Here is a 27,508-nt window from a genome sequence, read left to right as displayed (position 1 = left end):
GAGACATTTTGCAGGGGTGCCACTTGGCCAGTGCCCTTGAGATGGGGAGCGGGTGCTTTTACCCAGGCCTGATTGAGGGTCCCGCTTCCCCCGCCCCCTTTGCAGGGAGCCGGTGCAGTGGGAGTAGAAAGTTCAGACTGCTGCAGCAGCACAGCCGCTCTCCCCCGTTCAGCACAAGCTGCTCAGTGTCGTGTGATGATCAGGGGAGAAAGGCAGCTGCAGCAGCAGCAGCCTGTCCTCTCTCTACCTGCGCTGGTGTCCTACCTGCCAGACGGGCGGCTGCCGGCACATGGCCTGCAACTCATGCAAATTTATTTGAAAAATGATCTTACAGAGGAGAGGCCACGTCCTATCCAGTAGACCACCCCCCCCCCCCCCCCCCCAATAAACACAATTAACTTAATTTAATAATTTTTGCTGAATTTCATTAACAACTTTGTCCCTTGTGGGGTGTCGTGAAAAAAAAAAAAGCTGATACTCTAGGGTGCTGTGATGCAGGAAAGTGTTTGGAAGACACTGCCTTAAGGAACTTATACTGCATCCCAATAATTCATTTCCACTTTTACAGCAGAGAGTTTTTTTTACATTCTTATTTAGCAAAAGCTTACTACACGAACGTAACATTCCAATCTGTCTATTGTAAGCCGTAAAAGAAAAAAAAAAAAAAAAAAAGTTTTTGGGGGGCATAAAGAGATTCCTATATAATATTTGTCTTGAATATACAATTCCAGCATAGCCCCAGAATTTACAATAAAGTACCATTAACGTTCCTTTGCCCCCCTTACACACAATGTTTCATACACCATACCAATGTATTAACAGTGTTCCCTTTACATACCTACATTTCAAGAAAGGGTTAAACGTTTATGTGGAGAGGGGGCCACAAAACGCAAAGAGAAAAAAAAAAAACATAAAAAAAAAAAAAAAAAAAAAACAAACATAAAAACAGTGCGATTTACTCCATTAGAAACAAAAAAAAAAAAAAAAGGTAAATTCTAGTTCAAACAAATACGAGACCAAGAACGTCATTGAAACCTACTCGTCCAGCAACATTTTTCTTTACATGTCTTGCATGTCATCATCCATTTGAACATTTTGCAGCTTGGCCAACTCTTTTTTGTCGGTATCCAGTTCATCGCACCCTGTGCTGATCATACCGCTGATCACGTACTTGGATTTTGCATCCAACAACATAACTCTGCCACTGATGGTAGTATTCTGATCAATGGACAGGTAATTCTCTTTTGTGTCATGTACAGATTGCAGAACCAGGTTGTGGTGGCTGTTGAAATCCTGATGGGTATGCGCAGCAGGGCGGCTGGTGTTATTACTGCTTGTAGTAATAGCGTCTACATGGTTCTGCTGTTCAGACGACACAGACAATAGGTCTTGGGCAGAAATGTAGTGACAGTTCTGAAGGGGTGCAAAGTTTGTGTTACTAGTGGGAGTGACACTGGTTGTTGTGGTGGCAAGTGTGGATATAGGCTGGTTGAGCACAACTGACTGGTTCCCTGTAATAGAGGCAAGCTGCCCGGAAGCGGTTATTAAAGTAGGCGGAGCAAGCGAAAAATTGTGCGCATGATTTCCATTTACTAATGAGGCTGCGACAGACTGTAGGGCATCGTTAGAAGGCATGCTAATGTTCACTTGTGCAGTGTTTTGATTGACAGGCACTAACGGAGAAAAGACAAGGCTGCCTTCAAGGCCATCTTGTTTAATAGAATGCGGAACGGTGTAAACGACTGTGCTTGGTGGGAGAGAGCTGAGGAAGACTTTCCCTTGATCACCGCTTGAGATGGTGTCACTTGTAAAGGTCCCCCCATCAGAAGTACAGGGAGCAAGTGAGAGGTTTCCTGAAAATAGAAAATTTCGGGAAATATTAGTTAAAGTATATAAATACACATTATAAAAACATGTTGTGCAAATGAAACCAGCCTGCAGAGCATTGCATACTTCATGAAGACAAAATCTTATTCCCAGGGAATGATTTGTAGTAATCTTTAAAGATTTGAGCTATTTATTATTCTTATATATTTTGTTCCTGTAGAGATTTATAAAACAGGGTGCTCTTTTCTTTAGATTTTCTAGGTTGTAAAAAGGGTACTTGTTTCCTAGCAGGGCGCCCAGTTTTCTTACGTACGCTACCATAGTAAAATCGCATCTCATGGGCCATTATAGTGCCGTGCGATGCAATTTTTAAATGCAATTTATTCACTGCTCTGTTGGCCCCAGGGGATCGCATTGCACCTCCTGCAAAATCGCATGTGATTTTATAGGGTGCGATGCCATGCCATTAGCTATACACTTCTATGACATACAATGAGGTTTCACTGACCCCCCCCCCCCCACTATCCACACCACCCCGAAGCGTGGCGAGTGGTGGCGGAACACATCCTCCTGAAGTTTTCATACCCCCACTATCCACGTCGGCGTGGAGCAGATGTTATATAGTGTGGCAAGCCCCATGAGGGGACACGGAATACATGTAAAGTAATCCGCGTCCGCTCGCCACGCTTTGGGCTCGGTGGCTCGCTGCTTTTGCCACGCTATATAAAATCAACTCCACGCCGACGTGGATAGTGGGGGTATGAAAAGGTCGGGAGGACGTGTTCCGCCACCGCTCACCGCGCTTCAGGGTGGCGTGGATAGTAGGGGGGGGGGGGGGGTCAGTGAAACCTCATTGTACAGTATGCCATACAAGTGTATAGCTAATGGCATGGCACCGCACCCTATAAAATCGCATGCGATTTTGCGGGAGGTGTGATGCGATCCACTGGGGCCAACAGAGCAGTTAATAAATAAAATTAAAAAAAAAAAAATCGCATCGCACGCCACTAAAATGGCCCATGAGATGCAATGTGATGCGATTTTACTACGGAGAATAGACCTGTACGCTTACAGCGTACTGGGCGCCCTGCTAGGAAACAAGTACCCAGAAAAGTTTGGATCTGCAACCTCCTAGCTCTAGAAGCTTGGAATTCAAAAATACAGAACAGCACAGAACGTATGTATACTTTACTATTAAAATATTGTTGCATTGAAATAAGGTTGACTGCATTTTTATTTACAACTTGTGTAGCACAAATCCGAATTCCACGAATTCGATCTTTTCTGAGAACTATCCAACCTTCACATCGAGACACTATTCATAGGATACTCAGGAAAGGTCACTCCACTCCTACAGATACTAAATGTACCAGATAGGATAGCTCGCTCAGTGTACATACAATCACTGGGATTTAAAATAGTGCAGTCCTCTTCTACTCTCGTTAAAAAATAATTATATATCTCTCTATGGGCCAGATTCTCTAAGCTTCAAAAGTGATAAAATGTAGAGTGATAAACAGCCAGCCAATCAGCTCCTACCTGCCATGCCACAGGCTGTGTTTGAAAAATGTCAGACATGAGCTGATTGGCTGGCTGTTTATCACTCTCAATTTTATCATTTTGAAGCTTAGAGAATCTGGCCCTATATCTCCATCTTATGTTGTATAAGTGCATCAAACTAATTAAATACACACAAATATATTTTATTTTTTGTGCATGAAACAAGGTTTTAAAAAAATGAAACAAAGCTTGTGTACAATCTCAGACACTGGGGGCGATTCTCTAACAGAAATGCGGTAAAAACCCCGTTATCTGGGTTTTTACCGCATTTCTGTATGTTCTGACCCCCCTCCGCAGTGTCACTGCTGCGGAGGGAATCGCCAGCAAAAGCTATGTTAGAGCATATGTGGTTATTAATAATGCGGTGCTAGAACATCCAGCCCGCTGAATGTTAACGGCAAGCAATCATGTCCTTGCACATATTTAGTGCCAGTCACAAGTTAATTTCCCCAGCAGTGCCAGTTGCAGATGTCTCCAGTAGGTTTTGAGCAAAAAAAAAAAAAAAATGTATATTTTGGAGACGATGGTTTTTCGGAATAAATTTGGATAAGGGATATTTGGATAAGGGATACTCAACACATACATACATACATACATACATACATACATACATACTTTTGCTGATGCTGTCAAATTAAAACTTCTACTAAGTTGACATGCACTCTTAACCCTTTGAGTATCAACATCTTTGAGCGATGACCATCGCTAACATTTGTTATATTAATTCAAATAGAAGATGTGGTGTAAAAATATATATATTATATTTCCTATATAAAAAGGTAAACATTACAGGTGATTATGATGAATAAAAATAGTTGGCAATGTTCACTTGGCACTGAAAAGGTTAAAAAGTAGTTTCCTATTTACAAAGGGAAAAAAGAAAAAAAAAAAACCTTTATGAGTAAGAAGTTCATGGTTGGGAAAACACAAATTTCATGTCCAACTAGGAGCTCTGTTCTTGCATAAACACCGGCATCACACAGGGATCCAGTTCCTCAGGTAACAAAGGATTCCACCAAACTAACACACAAACACTTAGGAGGATGGGTTTACTAAAACATCCAAGAGGAAAAGTGATCGCTAGTCTACTACTCCTCTTGAAAATAGTAAGTAAACCTGCACCTACAGTATATACGCAGAAAGGAACAAAAATAAATATGACATTCTAAACTAAAACATCTATCAGTAACTGAAGATGGCAGGAAGGTTCTTCATAAGACAGGCATACCATTTGCTTTGAATATACATTGGAGCTAGCCTGTACTGCAATATAGAATATGGGCACTTATGTATTATAGAGCAGACACACAGATGGGCAATCGTGCAGGGAGAAGGACCCCAACTCTTATTGTAACACTTTCCCCGGTTTTGTTTTTTTACAAAAGCACTGACACAGTTGGGAACAGGCAAACTGCAAAGTCTGTCTGTGAAGGATTATTAACGGAAGTGGTCAAAAATGTGCTTTTTCTTATAGTCAAAATCCATATCATGAACACAATATGACAGGTTATGGACAGACAGGGTGCATATTACAGCAATTTGATGTGTATCCCACATCAGCTTTTTAGGGGGCACATCAGAGTTTTCAGAGTTGCTAAAACTATGGCAAGGCATGCTGGGATTCGTAGTTTCACAACCGGAGAGCCACAGTTTGGACATTCGTTTGCATCATTTAAGAGAAACTGGCCCAAGTTTGCAAAACCCCAAGATATATACTAGCATAGATGTGCGTAGGCCAGTTTATCAGAATTCGTACAAAAACGTTAATGTCTGTAAGTTGATAAAGTCAGGGATCCAAGAGAGGCAAAACAGCAGAGTTCAAAAACTAATGAGTACGTTTTGCGAGTGTTACATTTATTCACTGGGTTATTAGCCATAAGTATTTGTATAACTGCTTCAAAGTAATGCTAGTTATTTACGAAGCAAATAGTGCCATATAAAAATAAGAAATATTTTATTTTAAGTTTATTTAGTTATAAAGGGCACCAAGTATTGTATATGGCAAACCCCCCCCCCCCCCCCACAAAAAAAAAAAATTGTAACAAGATAAAGGGCGGAATGTATTAAAATACATCGCCCCCCCCCCCCCCCCCCCCCCCCCCGCCGCATATGTACTAACATATGCGGCTGGCATCGCGATGCGGTGACGGAGGCCCCCCGCGATACCTGGGATGTGGTGTGCGGGGGGTCTCCATCACCTCCCAGCCGGCTCCTGCATCCCTCACGCCGGGGACAGCTAAGCAAGCTGTCCCCGGCGCTGCCTCCTCCCCCCTGCAGCCAGAAGGACGTCCGGCTGCGTCACTAGGGGGAGGAGGGGTTTACCTTCCAGGGTCCAGGAGGACCCTTCAGGAAAATAAGCGAGAGGGGGGGTCGGCGAGGCGGCGGGTTTGCGTCGGCGGGCGGCGAAAAGAAGCCCATAGGCTTCTATAGGGTATCGCCACCCAAAGGTGGCGATACCCTACACTGCGGTATCCTTTTTGATACATTGGAAAATGCGGTAAAACCGGGGTTTTACCGCATTTTCCATTTGATACATCTCGCCCAAAATATACAAATGATTGCCTGACATCACTTTACATTCATATTCACATAATAAAGGATTGCAAAGCTCCAAATGTATGGACTTTCATCTACAGACCGTTTTATGCTATGCTTTAGAACAGGAGTGAGCAAGAAATAACCTGAACTACAGATATCAGAATGTCCTTCCAGTATCACAATCTGATTATGCTGTATAGTGTTGTGGATCACGTGCTGTGCTAAGTAACATATATAACATCCACAGCTACCTACATCACTGTAAAAGAAAACAAAGCTGTCTCAGAAATCAGTTCAACTTGGGAGTCCAGTTTCATATAATACATGGGAGACTAGCCTCCTCTCTTAACTGTACTTTTCCATGTCTAACATCCAAAGCTTTAGAGACATTGATGGGTTTAAATAAATTTTAGTAAGCAAGTTTTATTAATATAGCACACTTCGCGCTTGACAGACATCAAAACAATGCACATAACTTACATAGGATTTGGGTAGTACAGCAATAGATAAGTCACACAGACATAAAAGAAAGCACATTAGACACAATGTAGTGTTGGTGCAGGCATTGTTTTTTATTATCCCACCCCAACATGGTACCAGGTGAAGTAGCCATCTTGGGCGCACTGCATAGGATTACCCTGGGTGGAATAGCTTACACAAAAGGAAGTGATTTGCTGTGTAGTTTACGGTCACAATAAGACAGTCAGAACCATGTAATTTTCAACCCATCCACAAGTGTACCAGATGAGGCAGCCATGTTGGATGCACTACGTTTTCATCAATTTATAGACTTCCGACACTCGGAACATTGAATTCCGACTGTGGAATTAGTGTTGGATTCATCTAAAATGGCAGGGATTCCGACTGTCCAAACATTCAGTCAGAATCCCGGGCTGAATACCCCCTTTTAGTGAGAGATCTATCAAATCTCTGAGAGTTAAAGTGGAGAGAGATAAAGTACCAACATTTTTTTCTTAAACAGCCTTCAGAATAACAAAAGCAGTCTGGTGCCATTAAAAAAAAAAAAAAAAGGTACTTGTTTCCTAGCACGGCCACAATCGTATGGATCGTGTACCTTTAAGTTAAGGTACACGATCCATACGATGGACCCGATTTCCTTTGAAATCAGGTCCATTTTGCCGGCTAGGAGACAATATCGGGGGCATCGCGTCGGTCGGGACCATTAACATTGGTCCCGACGCGACCGACGCGATGCCCCCGATTTCCCCATAGGCTTCAATGTTAAAAAATATTTTAACATTGAAATCGTGTCGGGAAAGGTAAAATATCGGGGGCATCGCGTCGGTCGGGACCATTAACATAGGTCCCGACGCGATGCCCCCGATTTTTCCATAGGCTTCAATGTTAAAAGATTTTTTAACATTGAAATCCTGAAAAAATGTGAAAAATGTGAAATGGGCCAATATGACCCATTTCACATTATAGATGTCCCCGTCGTCACCCCACGATAGACGCCAACCCGAAGCGTGGCGAGCCCGCGAGGGGCGGCGGTGCGCGTCCTCCGACCTTTTCATTCCCCTACTATCCACGTCGGCGTGGAGTTGAGAATAGAATAGTGTGGCGAGCGCAGCGAGCCACCGAGCCCGAAGCGTGGCGAGCGCAGCGCGTCCCGCGAGGGGACGCGTATAACTTCACAGGTATACGCGTGCGCTCGCCACGCTTCGGGCTCGGTGGCTCGCTGCGCTCGCCACACTATTCTGTTCTCAACTCCACGCCGACGTGGATAGTAGGGGAATGAAAAGGTCGGAGGACGCGCACCGCCGCCCCTCGCGGGCTCGCTGCGCTCGCCACGCTTCGGGTTGGCGTCTATCGTGGGGTGGGGTGTACGCCGTGACATTTGGGGGGGTTGGGAATATTTTACATTGAATCCAATGTAAAATCGGGTCCCAGGGACCCGATTTACATTTCATTAAAAAAAAAAAAATCGGGTCCAAAATCGGTCGGTCGCATCGCATGCGACCAAATCGCATGCGATGCGATCGACCCGATTTTTCCGACACGACCACCCCGATGTAAATCGGTGTGGCCGTGCTAGGAAACAAGTACCAAAAAAAAAAAAATTCCCAGGTCCTGCAAGCGGTGGCCATTTTTCTGGCCACCAGCATCCTTTGACATCTATGTAAATATGTATACTTGTGAGAATTTACTACTTGGAGATCAGTTAAAATAGATTTGAAAAAATAAAATAAAAAAAGGACTATAGTACTACTGTATAATAGGCTAACATCAAGCACTGTATCCAGGGAAAAGAAATCTGACTAATGTCTCAATGGCAAGTCCTCTGCAACTATGCTGTAGTATTGTGATAGTATAAACACAAGTAAAGGTCACCAATATTATTTATTATTTCCAATTCAATACAAGGAAAAAAAAAACAACTCATGGCTCCTACTGCAATACAAATTATTTTAATCATTTTTTTTCTGGTGTGAGATTTTCAGAAACTGCAGATTTTGAGGCCACCGATTTCTCCAGAAGTTTCAGCATTTTCCCAAGTATCAGACCAATATTAGCCATCTCACTGTGCAAACCACGCAAGTCAGTGGCCATCCCACTCTGGAGTTCACAAATGTCTCTTAACCTTTGATCAGCATATGAAACCGCTCCTTCAAGCCGACCGAGTTGTCTCTGTTCAAACTCCTTAGGGGTTTTCTCCATCAATTGAGAGGATGGGAAATTTACACGGCGAGTAGAAATGGACGCCAATGAAGAGCGCCTTCGGTATTTCTTTTTTATTTTCCGTTTTGGTCGCTCCAGTAAAGAATGGTCTTTACAGTCTGAAGAGGAATCGCTCTCGGGCAGAGATGCTTCTTCTGATGAACAATTTGTTGATGCCCCAGTCAAGTCCATCTGGTTTAGGAGAGGTCCATCGCAGCTTCTGCTAAATGTGGAAAACCTACCATATGTAGTATTCTTACCTACACATGGGTCTACACAATTCTGTTGTAACCTTGCCGTTGAGCAATCTGCTTCACTATCATCCATATAGACATGAGATGAGGAATCTTTGTGAATACCAAATTTGTATTTATTGGACTCAAAATGTGTATAATTCTGTTTCTGTGTTTTAGAGTTGCACTGAATAGGCTTTGGTGCATCAGCCTCAAGGCCTAGTAAGGGAGAGGAGCCTTCTTGGTGGACATCCATGAGATGTTCAGAATTGTGTGGCAACAGCTGGCACTGCCCATCACCGACTGGGCCCCCTGTGCGGTGAATAAACAAAAAAACAAGACATGTTGAAATGAAGTCTTTGAATGTTAAAAACAGAGCATGATATTCCACATAGAATACTTACACACGAAGAAGTCTGCAGCACAAGGCCATGTTGACTGAGCTACTGCAAAGGAGCAGGAAGAAGAGGTCTAACCTTAAAAACAAATAATTTGATGCTTAAAAAAAATATAAATGAAAATATTGCCAAAAGGCACATAAAATTAAAATAAGTAAGATCATACAGGGTAGTTAAAAATTAAATACCAAATTAAGAAATTTTACTTGATAGAAATAGATATGTAAAAATGGCATTCGCTTACCTGAAACATGTAGACCATCTATCTTCCTCAAATGCTCCAACAAAAGAGCAACTAGTACGTGCGTTTGCATTCTGGTGATTCTCCACAATGCTGCCATGTTGTTGATTTAATACAATTAACAGTAAGACCACTTCTTCTCTTCTCTCTCTCTTGCAGTAGCCCAGACTTCATATAAACAGGCAATGAACACAACACAATGATTTAAGTCGAAACAAAATGCAAAACAGATTTAAAAAAAAAAAAAAAAATTCTCCATGTACATAGCATCTTTCATACCTTTGAAAAATGTAGTACAAAGAACATAATATTTTTCTCCGAAAGCAGAGCACAACCTAGCACAGAAATTATTTTTTGGGGAGTAACATGCAGTTTGGCATAATTAATAGCCATGTACTTCGTAAACATTGCAGTTCACATACATACAAAAATAAACTGAAAACGGAAAGCCACTAACTTTTACATAGTTTTATTTTTTCTCTCAAATAAATCTGCAATTGAATATCATGGCTAGATTTACGCATTGTATTTGGAAATTGTAATACTTTATGGGGTGGCCCAGCATAACCAGGTCAGTTACAAACTGAAAACCTGTGTCATTATTGATCATTTAGGTCTTCTATTAATCATTGGTGTGATCATTTGAAATAAACCTACAATTGGCATCCTACTGATGGTCCTATTGGAAGTGCATTTTAATTCATTAGGCAATTTTACCCTTTTGTTTGTTAAACCCATTTTGCTTACTATCATCAAGCAAAACTTGCTGCAGACTATGTAGGCGATATAGAAGTATGATCCCAGTCCTAATCTTGGCTGTCTTTCAGGAATAAGAACTTGGGAGGTCCCCGACACACTAAATAGGGAACACCAAGAGACTCATTTGAATATCTGGTTCCACAAGTCAAAACGTCTGTGTGTAAACATTTTGCACCCAAGAGAAGATGGTCAAATTTTGCACCCCTCTTGGCACAGTGCCCCCAAATCTAATCACTTCTCAGAACAAATTTGTGTATTACATCACTAAACATTTGCTTCCCGTCATTAGAGAGAAAATGCACGAAGCTCGATTACTGTGCGCTAGCTGACCAGGTGGTCAACAGAAAAAATTAAGCACCACTCCATACAATACCATCCGAATAACCACTGTCTCTCCTGGGCGCTTGTTAACAAGAAGCTTTTCCTCCACTCAAAGATTTCACTTCTGGGGTGTAACACTCAAAGAAAATGAAAGAATGGATATAATAGTGTAATATTGCCACTTTTTGATAGGCAAATCAGGGATTGAAGTAATTGATGACTCGTACCAGAGGGAAAAAAAAGTCTACATATGAGTAGACAAATTCGCTTAAGTGAAGACATTCCAGTCACCACTGATCACGTGAATTCCTCCAATGTTCCCGTAGTTTCCACGTATATAACAAAAATGAACGTAAAATAGTATAATACTATTGAATAAAATACTGTAAAAGCAAAAAAAACGCATGTAAAACAAATGGACTCTCACCATAAACTTTGATCCACAGAAAACGCAGATCAAGTAAGCATGATAATATAATCAGACAGGCGTCCCTGGAATGTTCGTGAGGAATAGTAGGAGTCTAGAAGGTCCACAAGTGCTGGATGATTCAGCCGACCGGTTTCGATATTCAAAGATATCTTCTTCAAGGCATAAATCACCGTGTCCAGAACGGATATAAATATCACTCCCAATTAAGGGACGGCTTAAGCCTAATATGCCAGACAGAGATTACCTGACCTGCCAAATCCTAATAAAGAGTCCCCAATGTGGCATTTAGATCCAGTTCGCAATTTGTTTTGCAGCCCTTTTCCTTGAGTGTTACACCCCGGAAGTGTAATCTTAGAGGGGAGGAAAAGCTTTTTGTTAACAAGCGCCCAGGAGAGAGTCAGTAGTCATAGAAAATGTAGTTATTTTGAAAAAGTAGCTGTAAAAAAATAAAAAAAAATTGACAGATGGAATTTTTTTTATTTCACCAAGTTTACTTATTCAAGAAATAGTTGAAGCTACCAGATGTGGCTACTGGCTCAGCCTGTATCTGGGCTCCTGATACCAACTCCCAAATATGCTACAAGGTTATGCTTCTGTGAGGACTGCACAAATGCAATAAGAAGTGATGCTTGCATTCAGTACTCAAATCATAACCAGCCATGCACCTTCTTGCAAGTAGCTAGTCAGTGCTGGCTAACCTACTGGACTGGAAGGTAAGAACTAGTTTGGAGTGACTAATTTTTGTTTTAAAAATGCAAAATAAGAGTTTAAAGATAACAAATTCTACCAAACAACTTTAAACTATAATATTACATAATATATAATAATATAATAATATTGCACTAGTGCAACTTCTCTTCGCTGGTTTCCGGCAAAGATCCCAAATTTGATTGTTTGGGGGAAATATGGGAACATATTCTACAAGGTGTATTCGATGTTTGATTCCAGACAGTCGGAACCAGAGTCAATGACCATCTGCACTCAATATTCTTACAGTTGGAACGCACATAGATTGTCGAAATCCACGTGTATTCGGTAGAACTGCTGCGGATTCGACATTCCAGAGACCGATATCGGCCATACAGATTTGTGCTCTAGCATGGATATCACTAAAACCTGTTCTGTTAGGGTTTTTCAGGAATGAGGATGGGAAACCACTGCTCTAGAATAATCCTTACAGTTGTACATTAGAGGTCAAAGAAGTAACCAGTGAATTATAAGGCAATTCCACTAGTAACCGAATAACAATTTTACAGTAATCAACGCGATTATACAAATGCCACCACATACTGTGAACAAATCATCATAACCCAAGAGCCCACAATAAATCCCACACAAAATACTATTGAAATATATTAAGTGCTATCTTGTGTAAGTTATCCTTGATAAATTGGTCTACTTTCAAAGTCAGTAACAGATTTACCATTGATGAGTATGGGTACTTCCTGTGCGTGCATCCAAAATTAAAATTTAGCTTCCAGAATTAGATGGGGAACATCTACATGGTTTTTAATTAAGTGACTGAGTCATCAAGTGAGTGATCTAATACTATTGCATAATCTTAAATGTAACTTTATGCGATCAGTGATAACTGATCCTTTAAAGATCCCCAATATGAAGTACTAGATCAAATTATTTGCTCGATTAGAAAAAGAGAGAGCACATTAACTGATTAACAATGACAACAACTTGTATAGGTGTATACACTCGCCGATGCTGATGGGTGGAAGTGATGCAGGGATGGGGGGGGGGGGCAAGGTCCTTCTGTATTGATCAGACAAGTGTCATCATTAACTATATTTTGTAAAGGGCCCTTCTGAGCAATATCTTACTTTTTCGTCTACTGTGTATGGGGCTTAAGATATGACATCTCAGTTTATTAGGCACAGAAAACACCAGAATATCATATTCAAAGGAAATAAGCAACCTTTAATAAACAGCCAGCAAATCACCTCCTACCTGGTATTTTTAACACAGTCTGTGGCATCGCAGGTAGGAGCTGATTGGCTGGCTATTTATCACTCTCCATTGTATCACTTTTATCAGACATGGGGCCAGATGCACTAAGCTTCAAAAGGACATATATGAGGGAAATTGTTTTCAGAGCAACCATCTGAGCAACTTAATTGGTTGCCTATGATTTTTGCTCATACCCTCCTGAAATCAGTCATACTTTTGGGCACCAAATGTAGAATGTCCATTATTTTAGCTGAGTATAGTCATTGTGCACATGCGTAAAAATTTCAAATAATTGCCTATCACCTGACAGAAGAACAGGCTAAAAAAATCATTGAATTGCCTGCGAAGAACTTCACCATGAACATAGCTTTTTCCATGGTTTGAACAAGCGTAGTTTTCTAAACAGAAAACCAAACTGCAATGTGCTGGTCTTTTAGGTCTAGTAAATTCAGCACACAGTGAAAATTGCAGGGAAGTCCAGAAGCTTATAAAATTCAGTGATCTGTTATGTCGGAGAATGTCGTACTTAAACCCAGTGTTTAGTCATGAGAACCATCATTCTCCGACTTAAGTGCCTGCCACAGTGCTGTCTGAACTAAACTAAGGGCCGAAAACAGCATTGTGGCAACAGTAAAGTTGGATTTCTGCTCACCATTCAGGAGGGGTGCAAGAAGAAAGCCTTCTGTTGGGCACAGCAGTGTGCTGATTGAACAGCTCCAGGACCTCCTTAGCAGTACTACTCACAGTGCGCTAAATTGAATGGACACCGTTTTTGTCTTAGTCATGTTTTCAAGTTCAGCAGCGCTTCCCACCCCCCCCCCCCCCAAATCGTAATGAAGCCTCCCAGGGAGCTGTCGGGTGGCTCTCAAGGGCGAACTCAGGACAAGTCAGACTAGTGTATGGGGGCCTTTAAAAGTTCATTCTAGCATCCTGCATCTAAACAGGGAGGATGGCAGATTTTAATTTTGATTGACAAAATTTTAGCTGTGCTATATTGCTACATCAAGTATAACATGTAGAATAAAATTGACCCCTATGTACAGTAGCCAAGACAGAATGCATGTAAAATACAGTAGTCAAAGGTTTCACAGAAGACAGACTGGGGTAGATTGAAAGGATACGAGCCCGTATGACGAGCTAAAATGCACAAAAAAAAATGTCATCGCGCCTATTCGTTAATGAGCGCAATATGCACAATAAAAACATTTTACACGAGAGCTCAGGCGGGATGAAACATCAGAACCCACCCCACTGATTTCACGGCCCTGCTGACAATATAGATGCATGGAATAGAAACATCAAGTCAGCAAATTCAAGTAACATATTTAGAATGATGGAGTACACTCTCACTGAACCGTCACTGGAAATATAAAGATCACATTTTAGGGATCATACACAAGAGCATCATTAATGTACGTTTTCATTAAATAGTATTGCATACGGAAGCTGGTCACTGCATTTTCCATCCAGTAATCTAATTGGTTATCCATTACCTTATGGAAACTGGTAAAACGGCATTGACCTATCTCGGTGTGTGCCATTTAATGCATTGGATCATCAGTCTCTGTGCATGATCCATTATGAGATGTACGTAATACATTTGTATTTGTGGATAGGTTACTAGAATCCTGCAGTGAATTACAAGCACACAGGGCAAAGTGATTTAAACAAATAGAATAGAGATTAAAAAAAAACAACAAAAAAAAAACAACGGTACTTGTGTATTATCACGGCGCCCGATTTCATCTAAATCACATACGATATCGCATTTGATTTAATCTGCGATGCGATTTTGCGGCCGATTTTTGGCCAATTTTTTGCAGATTTTCGGCCATTTCCTGCCGATTTGCATGTTATTCCATCCTTGCACACCCCCAGGTACTATGCGATGGTATGCGATGTGATTTTCGGGAAAATGCCACTGATTGTACAATTAAATATCGCATAGCATTGCATGCCAGCAAGTGGCATGCGATGCGATGTGATTCGCAATATTAAATGCACCCCCATTGTTAACGCCACCCCGAAGCGCGGCGAGCGCAGCGAGCCCGCGAGAGGCGGCGGTACGCGTCCTCCGACCTTTTCATACCCCCACAATCCACGTCGGCGTGGAGTTGATTTTAGATAGTGTGGCGAGCGCAGAGAGTACCGAGCCCGAAGCGTGGCGAGCCCGAAGCGTGGCGAGCCCCGCGGATTACTTTACATGTATTCCGCGTCCGCTCGCCACACTATCTAAAATCAACTCCACGCCTACGTGGATAGTGGGGGTATGAAAATGTCGGAGGGCGCGTACCGCCGCCGCTCGCCACACTTCGGGTTGGCGTTGTTAGTGGGGGTGGCGTTAACAATGGCGGTGCATTTAACATTGTAAGCACCCATCAGGGTGATTGTACAATAACAAATCGAATCGCTTCACATGCATGGCATGGCATGCATCACATGCCACTATATTGCATGCGATGCACTACGATGGAAAATCGGGGGTGTGCAATGATGGAACAGCATGCAAATCGAAGTGAAAAATCGGCCGGAAAATCACATCCGATTTTTGCATGCGATTTGCGGCCGATTTCGTGGGCGCCGTGATAATACACAAGTACCAAAAAAAACTTAATACGAAAGAAAGCTCATAATAGTATTACACTGGTTGGTTTAGCAGTTGTTTAACAAGTTTACTTTGCAAATTGGACACATCGGGTATTTAAAAGTGCTGACAGGTGAACACAAATTTGCAAGTTTTGCATCAAATAAAGGAGTTCCTTACTAAAGTTGGCAATACAGTACATCAAAGATATTTCAAACAGCCAACTAGTCAGCTGATCGGAACAACAATATCACAGATTGTGGGAGAGATGTACTAAGCTTGAAAAGTATTAAAATGGAGAGCGATAAACCAGTCAGCTCCTAACTTTCATTTTTCAAACAATCTATAATGTGACAGTTAAGAGCTGATTGGCTGGTGGTTTAACTTTCTCCATTTTATCATTTTTCAAGCTTATTACATCTGGCCCTACGGGTGAAAATGATCGTCAACCATTTGCTCCCAACAAGCTTAAAAATGGCAGGACATTGTTGGTCCAAGTAGTTAGAAAAGTGAAAGCGGTTTGATTTTACCAATTAATCCTACTATTGTAGGGGGAACTTTAATACCAAATGAACAAGGGCCCTACTTCTTCACCATTAGAAGCCCATGACTCCTGTCACTGGCAGATGCAATGGCTCAGCAGGAGGAGCGCTGCCATTTCCCTAGCCCACCTTCAGTCAAAAAATCCAAGCCCTCCCCCATGTGTGTGATTTCACTAACTAGTAGTAGCTGTGGGTTAGGAAAAACAAATGGCTGGCTGTAATAATCTTGTCCTGATGCAAAGCCGACTTTACACTCAATCAGAAAAGCGCCCTGTGTGTTTCAAAAATACAGGCAATTCCTGACGCTGATTAAATCAAAGGGTGATACAATTAAATAAAAAAAAGGCCAAGTGGGCCCATGTAGTTCCCATGTAACATTTTTTCTAATTAATTTTCAGCTCTTATTTTGCCATTTTATAGTGTCCCGGGATTTCAAATTCATTCTTCTAAATTTTCCAAAGGTAAAAACTGTATGGATATTGGATCATAAAAATAATGTTTACTTTACAGTGAAAAACCAACCAAAAAAATGTAGTGTTCATTCTAGCACCCGCTATCTTTGAAAACCCATGCAGTTGTTCTTCCCTGCCTGGGGTGTCGCTGTCTGCTGTAGTGCTTCTAGCACAGTGTGGTCTGTATATCAGCACTGATATGCAAACCAGACCTGCGGGTGCTAGAATGAACACTAAAATTTATATTGTTGTGCTCTATTTTGGTTGGGGAGGCAATCAAAATGAATTTATTTTGACAAATTCCTATAGGGGGTTTCCCAGACATTTTGAGAAAATAATGACTACACCAACAGGTTATTCAGGTGAAACATTAGCATTTACCTTAAATTTGAGGCCAGATTGGAACAAGTTCTCATCTTGGGCCAAAGTAACAGGAATTGTCTGTAAACTGGCAGTTATAGTTACAGAGGGCCAGATGCACGAAGCTCTCAAACGTGATCAAATGGAAAGTGATAATCAGCACACAGTCTGTGACATGGCAGGTAGGAGCTGATTGGCTGGCTGTTTATCACTCTCCATTTTATCATGTTTGAAGCTTAGTGCGGGCTAGCACCATTGTAAACCAGCTTACAGACCTCATCACGTTGCAGGAAGTGCTCGCGTGGGACAATGTTGGTAATTTGGACTGTCAGACTTTGTAACCACAACCAGAGAGACAAGAGTATGAAATGCAAGTTCCAGAGCAGATTTGCAGAACAACTCCTGTACCCTACAATAGTGCTGCTAGTCAACCTTCATTACTATTACAAACAATAGATTTAGTCAAAGAGAAAAAAAACACCATCTGCAATAACATACCAGCAGGCATTTTCACAAGTGCTACCAGCTCTAAAAAACTATTCTGACAGTAAAGCTAGAAGCTAAAGGTTCCAAGGGGCAGTTTTGATTAGGAGTGAGATTTATCGAGGTTATAAACCTTGCACCCAATTTTGTATTTTAACGCAAGTACAAGCACCCCCGATTAACGCAGTATCTAATTTTTTTTAAAAGTGTGAAAAAAAAACCTACTACAAAAAAAATTATACTCACCTCCCTGGGTGTTTCAGCTGCTCCTATCAATCTTGCCAAACGATGTAGTTACCAGCTATGGAGAGGTGAATCTCACACACACACACACACTCACCCACTACTATACTCACCCCGCTGCAAAAGGCCCAGCTCCCAACGCTGCATGGAGAAGACGCAGCATCAGGTCGGTCAGTAATTACACACTAATCAAGATAACCGGAAACTTTCAATAGCTTAAATAATCCTCAGGTGTGGTGCCACCGGGGTGCCAGAAAAAGTCAGTGATTTTTTCCTAAATATAACTATTTTAGGATAAAATCAGACTTGCTCTAGGGGGGTGCAAGAAAAAGGATGCAGTCATTGAAGCTGCCTGCCTGCATCACAGGACTGAATCTTACTGGCAACAGTTTCCCAAAGTATACACTGTATCTATCCTCCTATGCCCAACTCAGTGACTATTAGCAATTATTATTTGACAAGGCGATGACTTTAATAAATGATCAGGTTTCCTACATAACTATTGGATGTACAGCAGCCTGAAATATGGAGTAACCCATTTGTTGGTGCATTCCACTTAAAAGCCTCAACATGTGAGCTCTCAACCAAGCAAATTGGAAATATTAAAGCAATGCTAAGCCCTTTTAATTATGCCTTATGTATAGCAGTGGTATTTATAGCTGCAAGCAGAACAGCTGCAGCATAAAAGTATATTCAAGGCTGCATCGTTGTTCTTAATGACCGCATAAACATGGATGGCTATTGATTCAACTGTAAGAATAAATGGTTTCAGAATACAAACAGTAACACACACACACACCTTTCTGAAGATGATAAAGTTCACCTAATATGCAAAATAAAAACCTGTAAAAGCTTATTTGTAGAATTCATATTAGAAAAAAACATTTCAGGTTAAAAAATAACCCATACATTAGTGCCCATGTTAAATTACACAGCCAATCTGCGATGACTCTGCAGAGAACATGGAGCGAGCGCCTTTTGACAAAATGGCCGCTCCTACAGTCATTACATGAATATTTCACAGACAATCTTCGTACAGATCATAGTTCTGATTTAAACTAGACTGCCAAATAGAACACTAGGACTACGTCAGATGAGTCTTCATAGGAAATAAAATAAAAAAATCAATTGCCTATAGTAAAGATGAATATTTCTGTATACTAAACACATTTATATACACCTACACATTTATTATTAAAGATTGCAATTACCTTGTGACACGGCAACAGAGGGCAACTGGAGTGTGGAGAATCCAATACTTCCATTAATTAGTTGAGCATTTGTTCCTGAATTCGGTATTTGGACAATGCCATACGGGTTGATTTGTATGGGAGTAGTGAATGTAACAACTGTTCCGCCATCTTGAGAATTGACGGGCTGGACAGCCTCACTCTTGACCTCAGAGGCCGGTATTAAGCCTGGGAAAGAGGACTGTAGATTTGTAGTGTATGTCGGGGAGGTATCTGTCATTCCAGCCTGAAGAACCTTTACTTCCTCGGAGGAGGAAACCATAATGTCTGAACTTGGGACACCATTGCTTACAATGGTGGAGGCCAGTTTTTGAGAATTCAAAGTCACAGCTTGTGAATTTGCCACATTTAAGCCATTTAGCAGCACTCCGTTGGCTCCCTGGATAAACGAGCCCCCGTTTAAAAAGACAGATGACGCGTTGGAAGACACCAAACTTCCATTCAGAAGCACTCCGGAGGAACCTAATGAGATTTTATTTCCAATGTGCTGCATATACACTGCATCAGCGTGAACAGGGAGATTCATGTTGGAAACACCGTCAGAGGAGTTGGAGAGATGAGGAGACAAATCGTCTTGACCTTTACTCGATTCATCTTCAGTGCTATGATTTCCATCCGACTCACTGGATATGCAAAAGGAATATAGACAAAACAGAAACCAGTTACAAATGAAACCGAAATGTAAACAAAGGAAACAACGTGACGATTCTAAAATAAACATGTCTGAAAGCATAAACAAATGGTTCAATGTGACCTATTGTGGGGAGGCTAATGGACACTCCAGCTTGCGCGAACTGGCAGGAAGACATTAGGACTATGACAAAAGGGACAACTGACAAATGTGAGCAATAAAGAGGTGGCATTTGCAAATGGACATCAGTTGTTAAGTAGCTAGACACATATTGTTCTTAGGTTTTCAAAGGACAAAAACAAAGAATAAAGGGTAAATTAGAAACATAGGATTTTGACAGCAGATAAGGGATACGGTCATTAGGTCGACAAGCATTGGGTCAATACCTATAGGTCGACATGGGTGTAGGTCGACACGGGGATTTTCACTGTTTTTTTTTTTATCCGACAGGCGGTATTTCATGCCCTACCATCCAAGCCTTGAGAACGCAGCGAGTCATGTGAGGGCACGCGGCGCTACGTTTCAGTGTCCATGTCGACATTCAGGTAAAAAAACACTGAAAAAACCCATGTCGACCTTTTCACTGTCAACCTTATGCTTGTGTAGACCTAATGACATGTCGACCTTTATGCATGTTGACCTAACTGCTGTAGACCTAAAGACCCACTTGCCATCTAGTATGCCCTAAGCATGTATGCATACCAGGGTTCCTTTTTGTTGGGATCCAGTATATTTTTGTATTGTGGGAGGTACATGGTGGAAACTCACGTGGAGAGAATATACAAACTCCATGCAGTTACGGCCATGGAGAAGAATTGAACCCATGACTTAGTCATGCCTCCTGCAGTGACAAAAAAAGGCTCATGGTCGAAAAGTCTCTCGAGCCTGGGAGTATCCCTCCACGAATTTGGAGGGAATAACCATTACACCATTGACATTGATTTCCTTCACTCACAACCAAAGGAAGTAGCCACCAATTAGAATCCAGCCAAACAGAATCGGATTAGTTGCTCTAGGCAACGCCACAATTTTTCCTCTCTGTAGATGTAACTAGATCTTCCCCATGCTTAGTAAATGCATCCAAAATACAACAATTGATAAGGTGAACAAACCTTAAAACAGACATCAATTACTTCATCTGCCAGCACAGTAAAGAGTCCCTTTATATAGTGTAATTATTACCTTATTACTAAAGCGGGAGCTAAAAAGTTTGGCCTTAATTGGACACTTCCTGACCTGACAGGCTTACAATTTACAGATGGGCTGGAATGTCCCCAAGGTGTGAATGTGCATGTGTGTGTAGGGGGGAAGGGGGGAGATGCTTAATACAGTGGGGGAGGTGTAAAGTGAACCAGGAAGCAGTAGTTTAGATGGCCCAAGGAATGTTACCTGTCTGCCCATCCATGAGGCAGCCCTCCCCCACATCTGCAAGATGGAAAGCAGCATACAAATTATCTCCTTTTAGAAAAAAAAAGCCACTAAAATCATCATTTGTGCTTTGAAAGCTTATCTGCTGTCAGTGGGAAACTGGTCTCAGTATGTGGGGTTAGAACGTTTGCATTACACATTTAAATCACATTAATATTTTACAAGCTGTAGAGATTTGATCTGTGACATTTACACCGATGTAGATGAATACATATTTACGTATATGAGCCCAGGCTGGAACAATATTCACTTCAGCCCATTCTGGACTAAATGTAGACTAGGACAGTACACATACCAGGAATCAGCCCAAACACCTTATACATTATTGCTGTTCAAATTTTTTGTAGTCCTTCGCAAAATTATCTCTTGAACCTTATTCAAGTATTAATGCAGTGGGTACCCGGGAAAATCATTTTATTTCCACGTTAAGGTCCGTACACACGGGGCAATATGGTCATATTGCTCAGTGTGCGCTTTCATCTGCGACCAGAGATGGTCGCAGATGAAAATGTCACACTGCCGGGAGAAGAGGCAGTGGAAGTAGCATGCTCCTCCATCCAGCGACCATTCAGGGGTTGAAAACGAGAGCGCGCAGCCGGCGATTTATCGCTGGTGCACACTCCAATCACTGGCAATATGGTCGCTCAGCGACCATATTTCCAGCGATATTTGCAATAATCGCCCCCGTGTGTACGCACCCTCATATACTCCTTACAGCTTATAACTGCATCTAGACCAGGGCTGGGCAATTGCGGCCCTCCAGATGTTGATGAACTACACATCCCAGGATGCTTTGCATTAGTTTTGCTATGTGGCCATGCTGAAACTGATGCAAGGCATGCTGGGATGTGTAGTTCATCAACATCTGGAGGGCCGCAATTGCCCAGCCCTGATCTAGACCTTGGGTTCTGCATCGTATGTGGGTATTACAACTGCTAATACAGCAATGTCCAGAAAATAATTTCCATTTCTCATAATGCTATTTACTGTAGATCACCTTTTTTTTTTCCTTCTGTTTGGTCTATATTCCTTTTAAATACTTTGTAAGGTGCTGTAATGCAGACCACTTTAGCGCCATGTATATAAAGGATAATAATGTATGGTTTACCACACATTGTAACAGATATAGGGGCCAGATGTACCAAGCTTGAAAAAGTGATACAATGGAGAGTGATAAACCAACAGCCAATCCGTTCCTACCTTTCATTTTTCAAAAACAGCCTGTGACATGGTCGTTCGCAGCTGATTGGCTGGTGGTATATCACTATTTATTTTATCACTTCTCAAACTTAGGACATCTTTCCCATAGTGTGCACAACATGGCTGCCTTGTTTGATAAAATATCATGTGGAAAGAACAATGGATAGGTCTGTTGACTTTGCAAGGAACTAGCCTAATATTTTTCATGCCCTTCGATGTTTCATCACTACAAGGTACCGGCTTTTCTGCTCAGTGTAATCTTATGTAATGTGCCCAAAATGACTGCCTCGTCTGGTTCACTTGTGGGTAAAATGACAAACCCTTGCAACTGATGACCTAAAATGGCTGCTGCCCATAAACCTCTGTATTATGTTCATACTACGGGAGTTATCCAGTAACTGAGAAAACATCGGAAACTTCACAGTACGGGGGCTATACTATTTAGTCATTTCATCCTAAAAACACTCAGGTTAAGTAAAACCTATGTGTTTTCATTGGCCGCAGCATCAAAATCGGGCTGCTTTCAGGGATTTGGTTTTGCCTGCCTGTGGTAACTGGAAAAAAATTCCCAGATAAACAGCAGCATGCTTCGGCTTATCGGGGATAATTGAATAGCGTCTGGAAAAGCAATTATACACAATGATTGCGGGTAATTAGTCACCCCCCTTTCTGTAATTCACCTGGGGTCCTACTGGAGAAAAGCTATATAAATAAAATAATTAGAAAATACCTATGTTTTTAAGTGTGTGACACTATAAAAGTTATTTTTGAATGTATGTACATTACTACACAATAATATCTATATAAATGTATTCTTTGACAGACAGGGGGGAGAAGAAACCCGCGGGGCAAGTACTTTCATTCTGATCTGCAAACTGGAGGCATAACAAGACACAAATAATGAACAGGGAAGGGCTGCACATTTGATTGGAAGAACAAGTCAGCTCCACCTGACAGGCCAAACCAGTCACAAACCTGTACAGATAAGAGATTGCAGCAGTTTACCTGAAGACAATAAACTAACCCCTGCAAAGACTTGAAAGTCCCAGGAAGCATTGCAAACCTGAACCTTGCACCTTAACATAAAGTCAATCGCTAAGAGCTTTCAAAGACAGATGGAAAAATGCAGATCTGCATGATATGAGGAAAAGAAGAGCGGTTGCATTTATAAGATATGGGGAGGGAGGGGTAGAAGTCTCCAAAATATATTATTCCACAATTTAGGAATAGAGTCAAACACAAAAGGATCAGGAATAAGGGATCAGATGGCATTGATGTTTGCATTGTGTTCCTAACTAGTTCTAGAAAGATCGAAGTGAATCACTTCAAAATGCAGTTTGAAGACTGTGCATTTTCCTCCTCTATTGAAACCTACACGATAAAAAATAAAAAAAATCAGCCCCAGGAAGAGTGGACGCGAAGGGGAACAGACTCACATCTGTTGTAACACTATTTCATTCCTTTGAAGTCATAGGGGCACCGTGCAAATCTCAGCTCTCTGGCTGATTTACCTCAACCAACACTAGCCTTCTCCCAATCACAGCAGAAGGCTATTGCAGCGCTTTACGAATAATGCAAAGTCTAGGTGATCTTCTAGATTAAAAAAATAAAATAGAAAAATAAAACTGTCATCCACAACATGCCATAGTGAAAACAAATCTCTTAAATGCAAACGAGAATGCAGAATACTGAAGCGATCTCCATGACTGCTAGCTAGATCTTTTATTTATATTAATGCACAATGCAAATGAACAAGCTACTACAGTGCACTGGCACAGACGCCTATCTAGGTTTTCCATGTAACCCGATCTGAAGGAGTTTAGAATCAGGTTTCAAAACACTGCACGCCTGCTCTGCCATGCTCTCAGCTGCATTAAATTTTAGTAAATCATTTACTCTGTCACAAATTAAAAATCTGTCACTGCTAGCAGGCTGAACCCCAAGCAACAGAAAGTTAGTCGCAGGGTGGTAAGGGGGTGACAAAAAGAATGTTGCAGGTGGTTCATGTAAAAAAGAAGTCACAGACTGGGGGGGGTGGAGAGTTGCAAAGCAGCAGTGGAAAGAATGTTGCAGGTGGGCATGCAGCAAAGAAAGTCACAGGGCAGAAAGTAAGTTGCAAGGAAGGGGGGTGCACGCAGCAGAAAGTAAGTTGCAAGGAGGGGGGTGCACGCAGCAGAAAGTGATTTGCTAAGAGTGGGGGGGGGGCACGCAGCAGAAAGTGAGTTGCTAAGAGTGGGGGGGGGGGGGGACGCAGCAGAAAGTGAGATGCTAAGAGTGGGGGGGGCACGCAGCAGAAAGTGAGTTGCTAAGAGTGGGGGGGGGCACGCAGCAGAAAGTGAGTTGCTAAGAGTGGGGGGGGGCACGCAGCAGAAAGTGAGTTGCTAAGAGTGGGGGGGGGCACGCAGCAGAAAGTGAGTTGCTAAGAGTGGGGGGGGGCACGCAGCAGAAAGTGAGTTGCTAAGAGTGGGGGGGGGGGGCACGCAGCAGAAAGTGAGTTGCTAAGAGTGGGGGGGGGCACGCAGCAGAAAGTGAGTTGCTAAGAGTGGGGGGGGGCACGCAGCAGAAAGTGAGTTGCTAAGAGTGGGGGGGGGGGCACGCAGCAGAAAGTGAGTTGCTAAGAGTGGGGGGGGGGGCACGCAGCAGAAAGTGAGTTGCTAAGAGTGGGGGGGGGCACGCAGCAGAAAGTGAGTTGCTAAGAGTGGGGGGGGGCACGCAGCAGAAAGTGAGTTGCTAAGAGTGGGGGGGGGCACGCAGCAGAAAGTGAGTTGCTAAGAGTGGGGGGGGCACGCAGCAGAAAGTGAGTTGCTAAGAGTGGGGGGGGGGCACGCAGCAGAAAGTGAGTTGCTAAGAGTGGGGGGGGGGGGCACGCAGCAGAAAGTGAGTTGCTAAGAGTGGGGGGGGGGGCACGCAGCAGAAAGTGAGTTGCTTAGAGTGGGGGGGGGCACGCAGCAGAAAGTGAGTTGCTAAGAGTGGGGGGGGGCACGCAGCAGAAAGTGAGTTGCTAAGAGTGGGGGGGACACGCAGCAGAAAGTGAGTTGCTAAGAGTGGGGGGGGGGCACGCAGCAGAAAGTGAGTTGCTAAGAGTGGGGGGGAGCAGAAAGTAAGTTGCAAAGGGGGGGGCAGCAGAGAGTAAGTTGCAAAGGGGGGGGGGCAGCAGAAAGTAAGTTGCAAAGGGGGGGGGGGGCAGCAGAAAGTAAGTTGCAAGGGGGGGGGCAGCAGAAAGTAAGTTGCAAAGGGGGGGGGGGGCAGCAGAAAGTAAGTTGCAAAGGGGGGGGGCAGCAGAAAGTAAATTGCAAAGGGGGGGGGGGGGGGGCAGCAGAAAGTAAGATGCAAAGGGGGGGGCAGCCGAAAGTAAGATGCAAAGGAGGGGGGCAGCTGAAAGTAAGTTGCAGAGAGGGGGGCAGAAAGTAAGTTGCAGATAGGGGAGGGGATACAGAGAAAAGTAAGTTGCAGATAGGGGGTACAGGGGGGGGGGGGCTTGTTGCAGACAAGGGGGGGGGGGGCAGAAAGTAAGTTGCAGATGGGGGGGGGGGGGGGGCAGAAAGTAAGTTGCAGATGGGGGGGGGGTACAGAGAAAACTAAGTTGCAGACAAGGGGGGCCTAGCAGAAAGTAAGTTGCAGGAGAAAGTTAACAGCGCCATATTGCAGCGGGCACTGTAGCGGGTGGTGGAGTACTTCGCTCACCTCTTGGATTGCGCCTCAGACGGGTTCCTGTCGCGCTGCCGCCGGTTCTTGAACCAGTTGCTGACCTGGGTGAGGGAGAGGCCGGTGATCTTAGCCAGGTTGCGCTTGGCGGCCGGGGACGGGTACCGGTTGTGCTTGTACAGCTCCTTCAGCGCGTTCCGGGACTTCTCCTTGAAGCAGTAGACCGTCTCCTCGCCGTCCCAGATGGTCCGGGGCAGCGGGAACTTCCTCCGTAGCCGGTACTTGTCCACAGCCCCCAGCGCCCTCCCGCGGGCCTTCTCCGCCTCGTTGTACCGAGCCCGGTACCAGAGGTCCTGCAGCGCGGCGTGGTTGGACGGCTGGAAGTTGTGGCTCTCCAGCACAGAGAAGAGCTCCTGGTAGCGGCCCTGATGGAAAGCCACCAGCGCCCGGGCTTTCAGGATGCTCTCGCTGCCACGTAGCAGGTCGCTCTGGGGCAGCGACCACAGGAACCGGGCGAGTCTGTCCAGGTCCCCACCTTGCTGCAGAGCCTCGCACACGCAGGCGACGTGCTCCGGGGAGAACGCCAGCGTGTACTGGCCGCCGCTCACAAGTTCGCTCTTCACTCCCTGCTCTGTCCCAGGCTGCTGCTGTGCATGCTCCATAGAGAACGGAGACGCTTCCAGGACATCCTCTTGCTTGATCTCTATGGCATGGCCGGCGGTCCCGTTGGAGGAAGGGGAAGACATTTTCCCCTTCTGGTTAAAAAAAAAAAAACAATTCCCCCCCCCCTCCCGTGTGCTCAGGTTTCCAACATCGGCCACGCAGTGCTGTGCTCCCCTCAGCTCCCCCCCTGCAGTGTAAGCGGAGCAGCAATGTGACTTCTGCAGCAAACTCCGGCAGGAGCGTCCTGGCCTGGAGCTGGGGGGACTGGAGGGGTGGGCGTGGCCATTGGAATTCAAGACCGGCCGTTGCTACGGTAACCGTCACTCAAGCTCTTCCTTTCCCCTCCTTTCCCGAACACACAGGCCATACACAGCACACCTCCACCTGGCCAGGGGCTCCCTACACAGACAAATCCTTCTGTAGAATGTCAGCTTCCATTTAGATTTTAAGATCTCACAAGCAGGGCTCTTTCCCTTCATACTTCTATCGTTCCCTACTTTATAGGCTACATCTTCTGCCCCATACAGCCTACAACAGCACCTAACTCCGCCACCCTGCTGCTTATTTCAGTCTCTTGACTACACATGTTTATAAACCATGTACTTGTCCTGCAATGTTCTGTGCTGTAAGTCACTGTTTCTTGTTTTGCTTATCATGTACTTTGTTAAGTGCTGTGGAATCGTTGTGTCACTATATAAAGGATCATAATGTGTGTATATATATATATATTATATACAAGGTAAATAGACCCTTGTGCATCACACACTTGACATTGTCATACGGCTGCTGGGTCTGCCGGAATGTATTTTTTTCTGAGTAACTGGAAAATTTCCACCCAAGGCAGTATAGTTTTGTGTGATGGTGCAGGTCTCTGGAAATTGTACTGGAACACAGGTTGTACAGATGCCAGGGTAGGTCTGTCATTCCATCCTGTGACATTCAGTTCCTGAACACCAGTTGTCACTCACCGTCTTATGTGATATATATAAGATACATAATACATAAGATACATAATATTTCAGTTAACCCCATGTTCACACTACCAGTGTGAACAACACGGCTTGTACTGATGGGGACTGCAA

General features: G+C 43.3%; 1 protein-coding gene across 2 annotated transcripts; it reads right to left on the bottom strand.

The window, feature by feature from the left end:
- Positions 1 to 370: 370 nt before the first annotated feature.
- LOC146049382 (homeobox protein SIX4-like) lies at positions 371 to 26,704 on the bottom strand. 2 transcript variants are annotated; one of them, XM_083165893.1, is made up of 3 exons: positions 25,803 to 26,704; positions 18,821 to 19,482; positions 371 to 1,853 (listed from the first exon to the last, which is right to left on the bottom strand). In XM_083165893.1, exons 1-3 carry the CDS (start codon positions 26,507 to 26,509, stop codon positions 1,060 to 1,062), a joined length of 2,163 nt encoding a protein of 720 aa, XP_083022019.1. In that variant the 5' UTR covers positions 26,510 to 26,704; the 3' UTR covers positions 371 to 1,059. The 2 variants fall into 2 exon arrangements, with proteins under 2 accessions (XP_083022019.1, XP_083022020.1); XM_083165894.1 differs by lacking the exon at positions 371 to 1,853 and adding an exon at positions 8,015 to 9,149.
- Positions 26,705 to 27,508: the final 804 nt, after the last annotated feature.

Source organism: Crinia signifera, chromosome 12 (genome assembly GCF_055691185.1).
Source record: "Crinia signifera chromosome 12, ASM5569118v1, whole genome shotgun sequence".
In the NCBI taxonomy this organism is placed as follows: Eukaryota; Metazoa; Chordata; class Amphibia; order Anura; family Myobatrachidae; genus Crinia; species Crinia signifera.
The sequence above is the reverse complement of the archived record's forward strand: the minus strand, read 5'-3'. Positions and strand labels throughout refer to the sequence as shown.

Excerpts from the sequence above, each read along its gene's own strand:
- LOC146049382 (XM_083165893.1), bottom strand. The coding sequence starts at position 26,509 with ATGTCTTCCCCTTCCTCCAACGGGACCGCCGGCCATGCCATAGAGATC. Across the intron at positions 19,483-25,802 it reads TCTGAGGCGCAATCCAAGAG|TGAGTCGGATGGAAATCATA; the intron begins GTGAGCGAAGTA and ends TTGCATATCCAG. Across the intron at positions 1,854-18,820 it reads CTCTGTTGCCGTGTCACAAG|GAAACCTCTCACTTGCTCCC; the intron begins GTAATTGCAATC and ends TTCTATTTTCAG.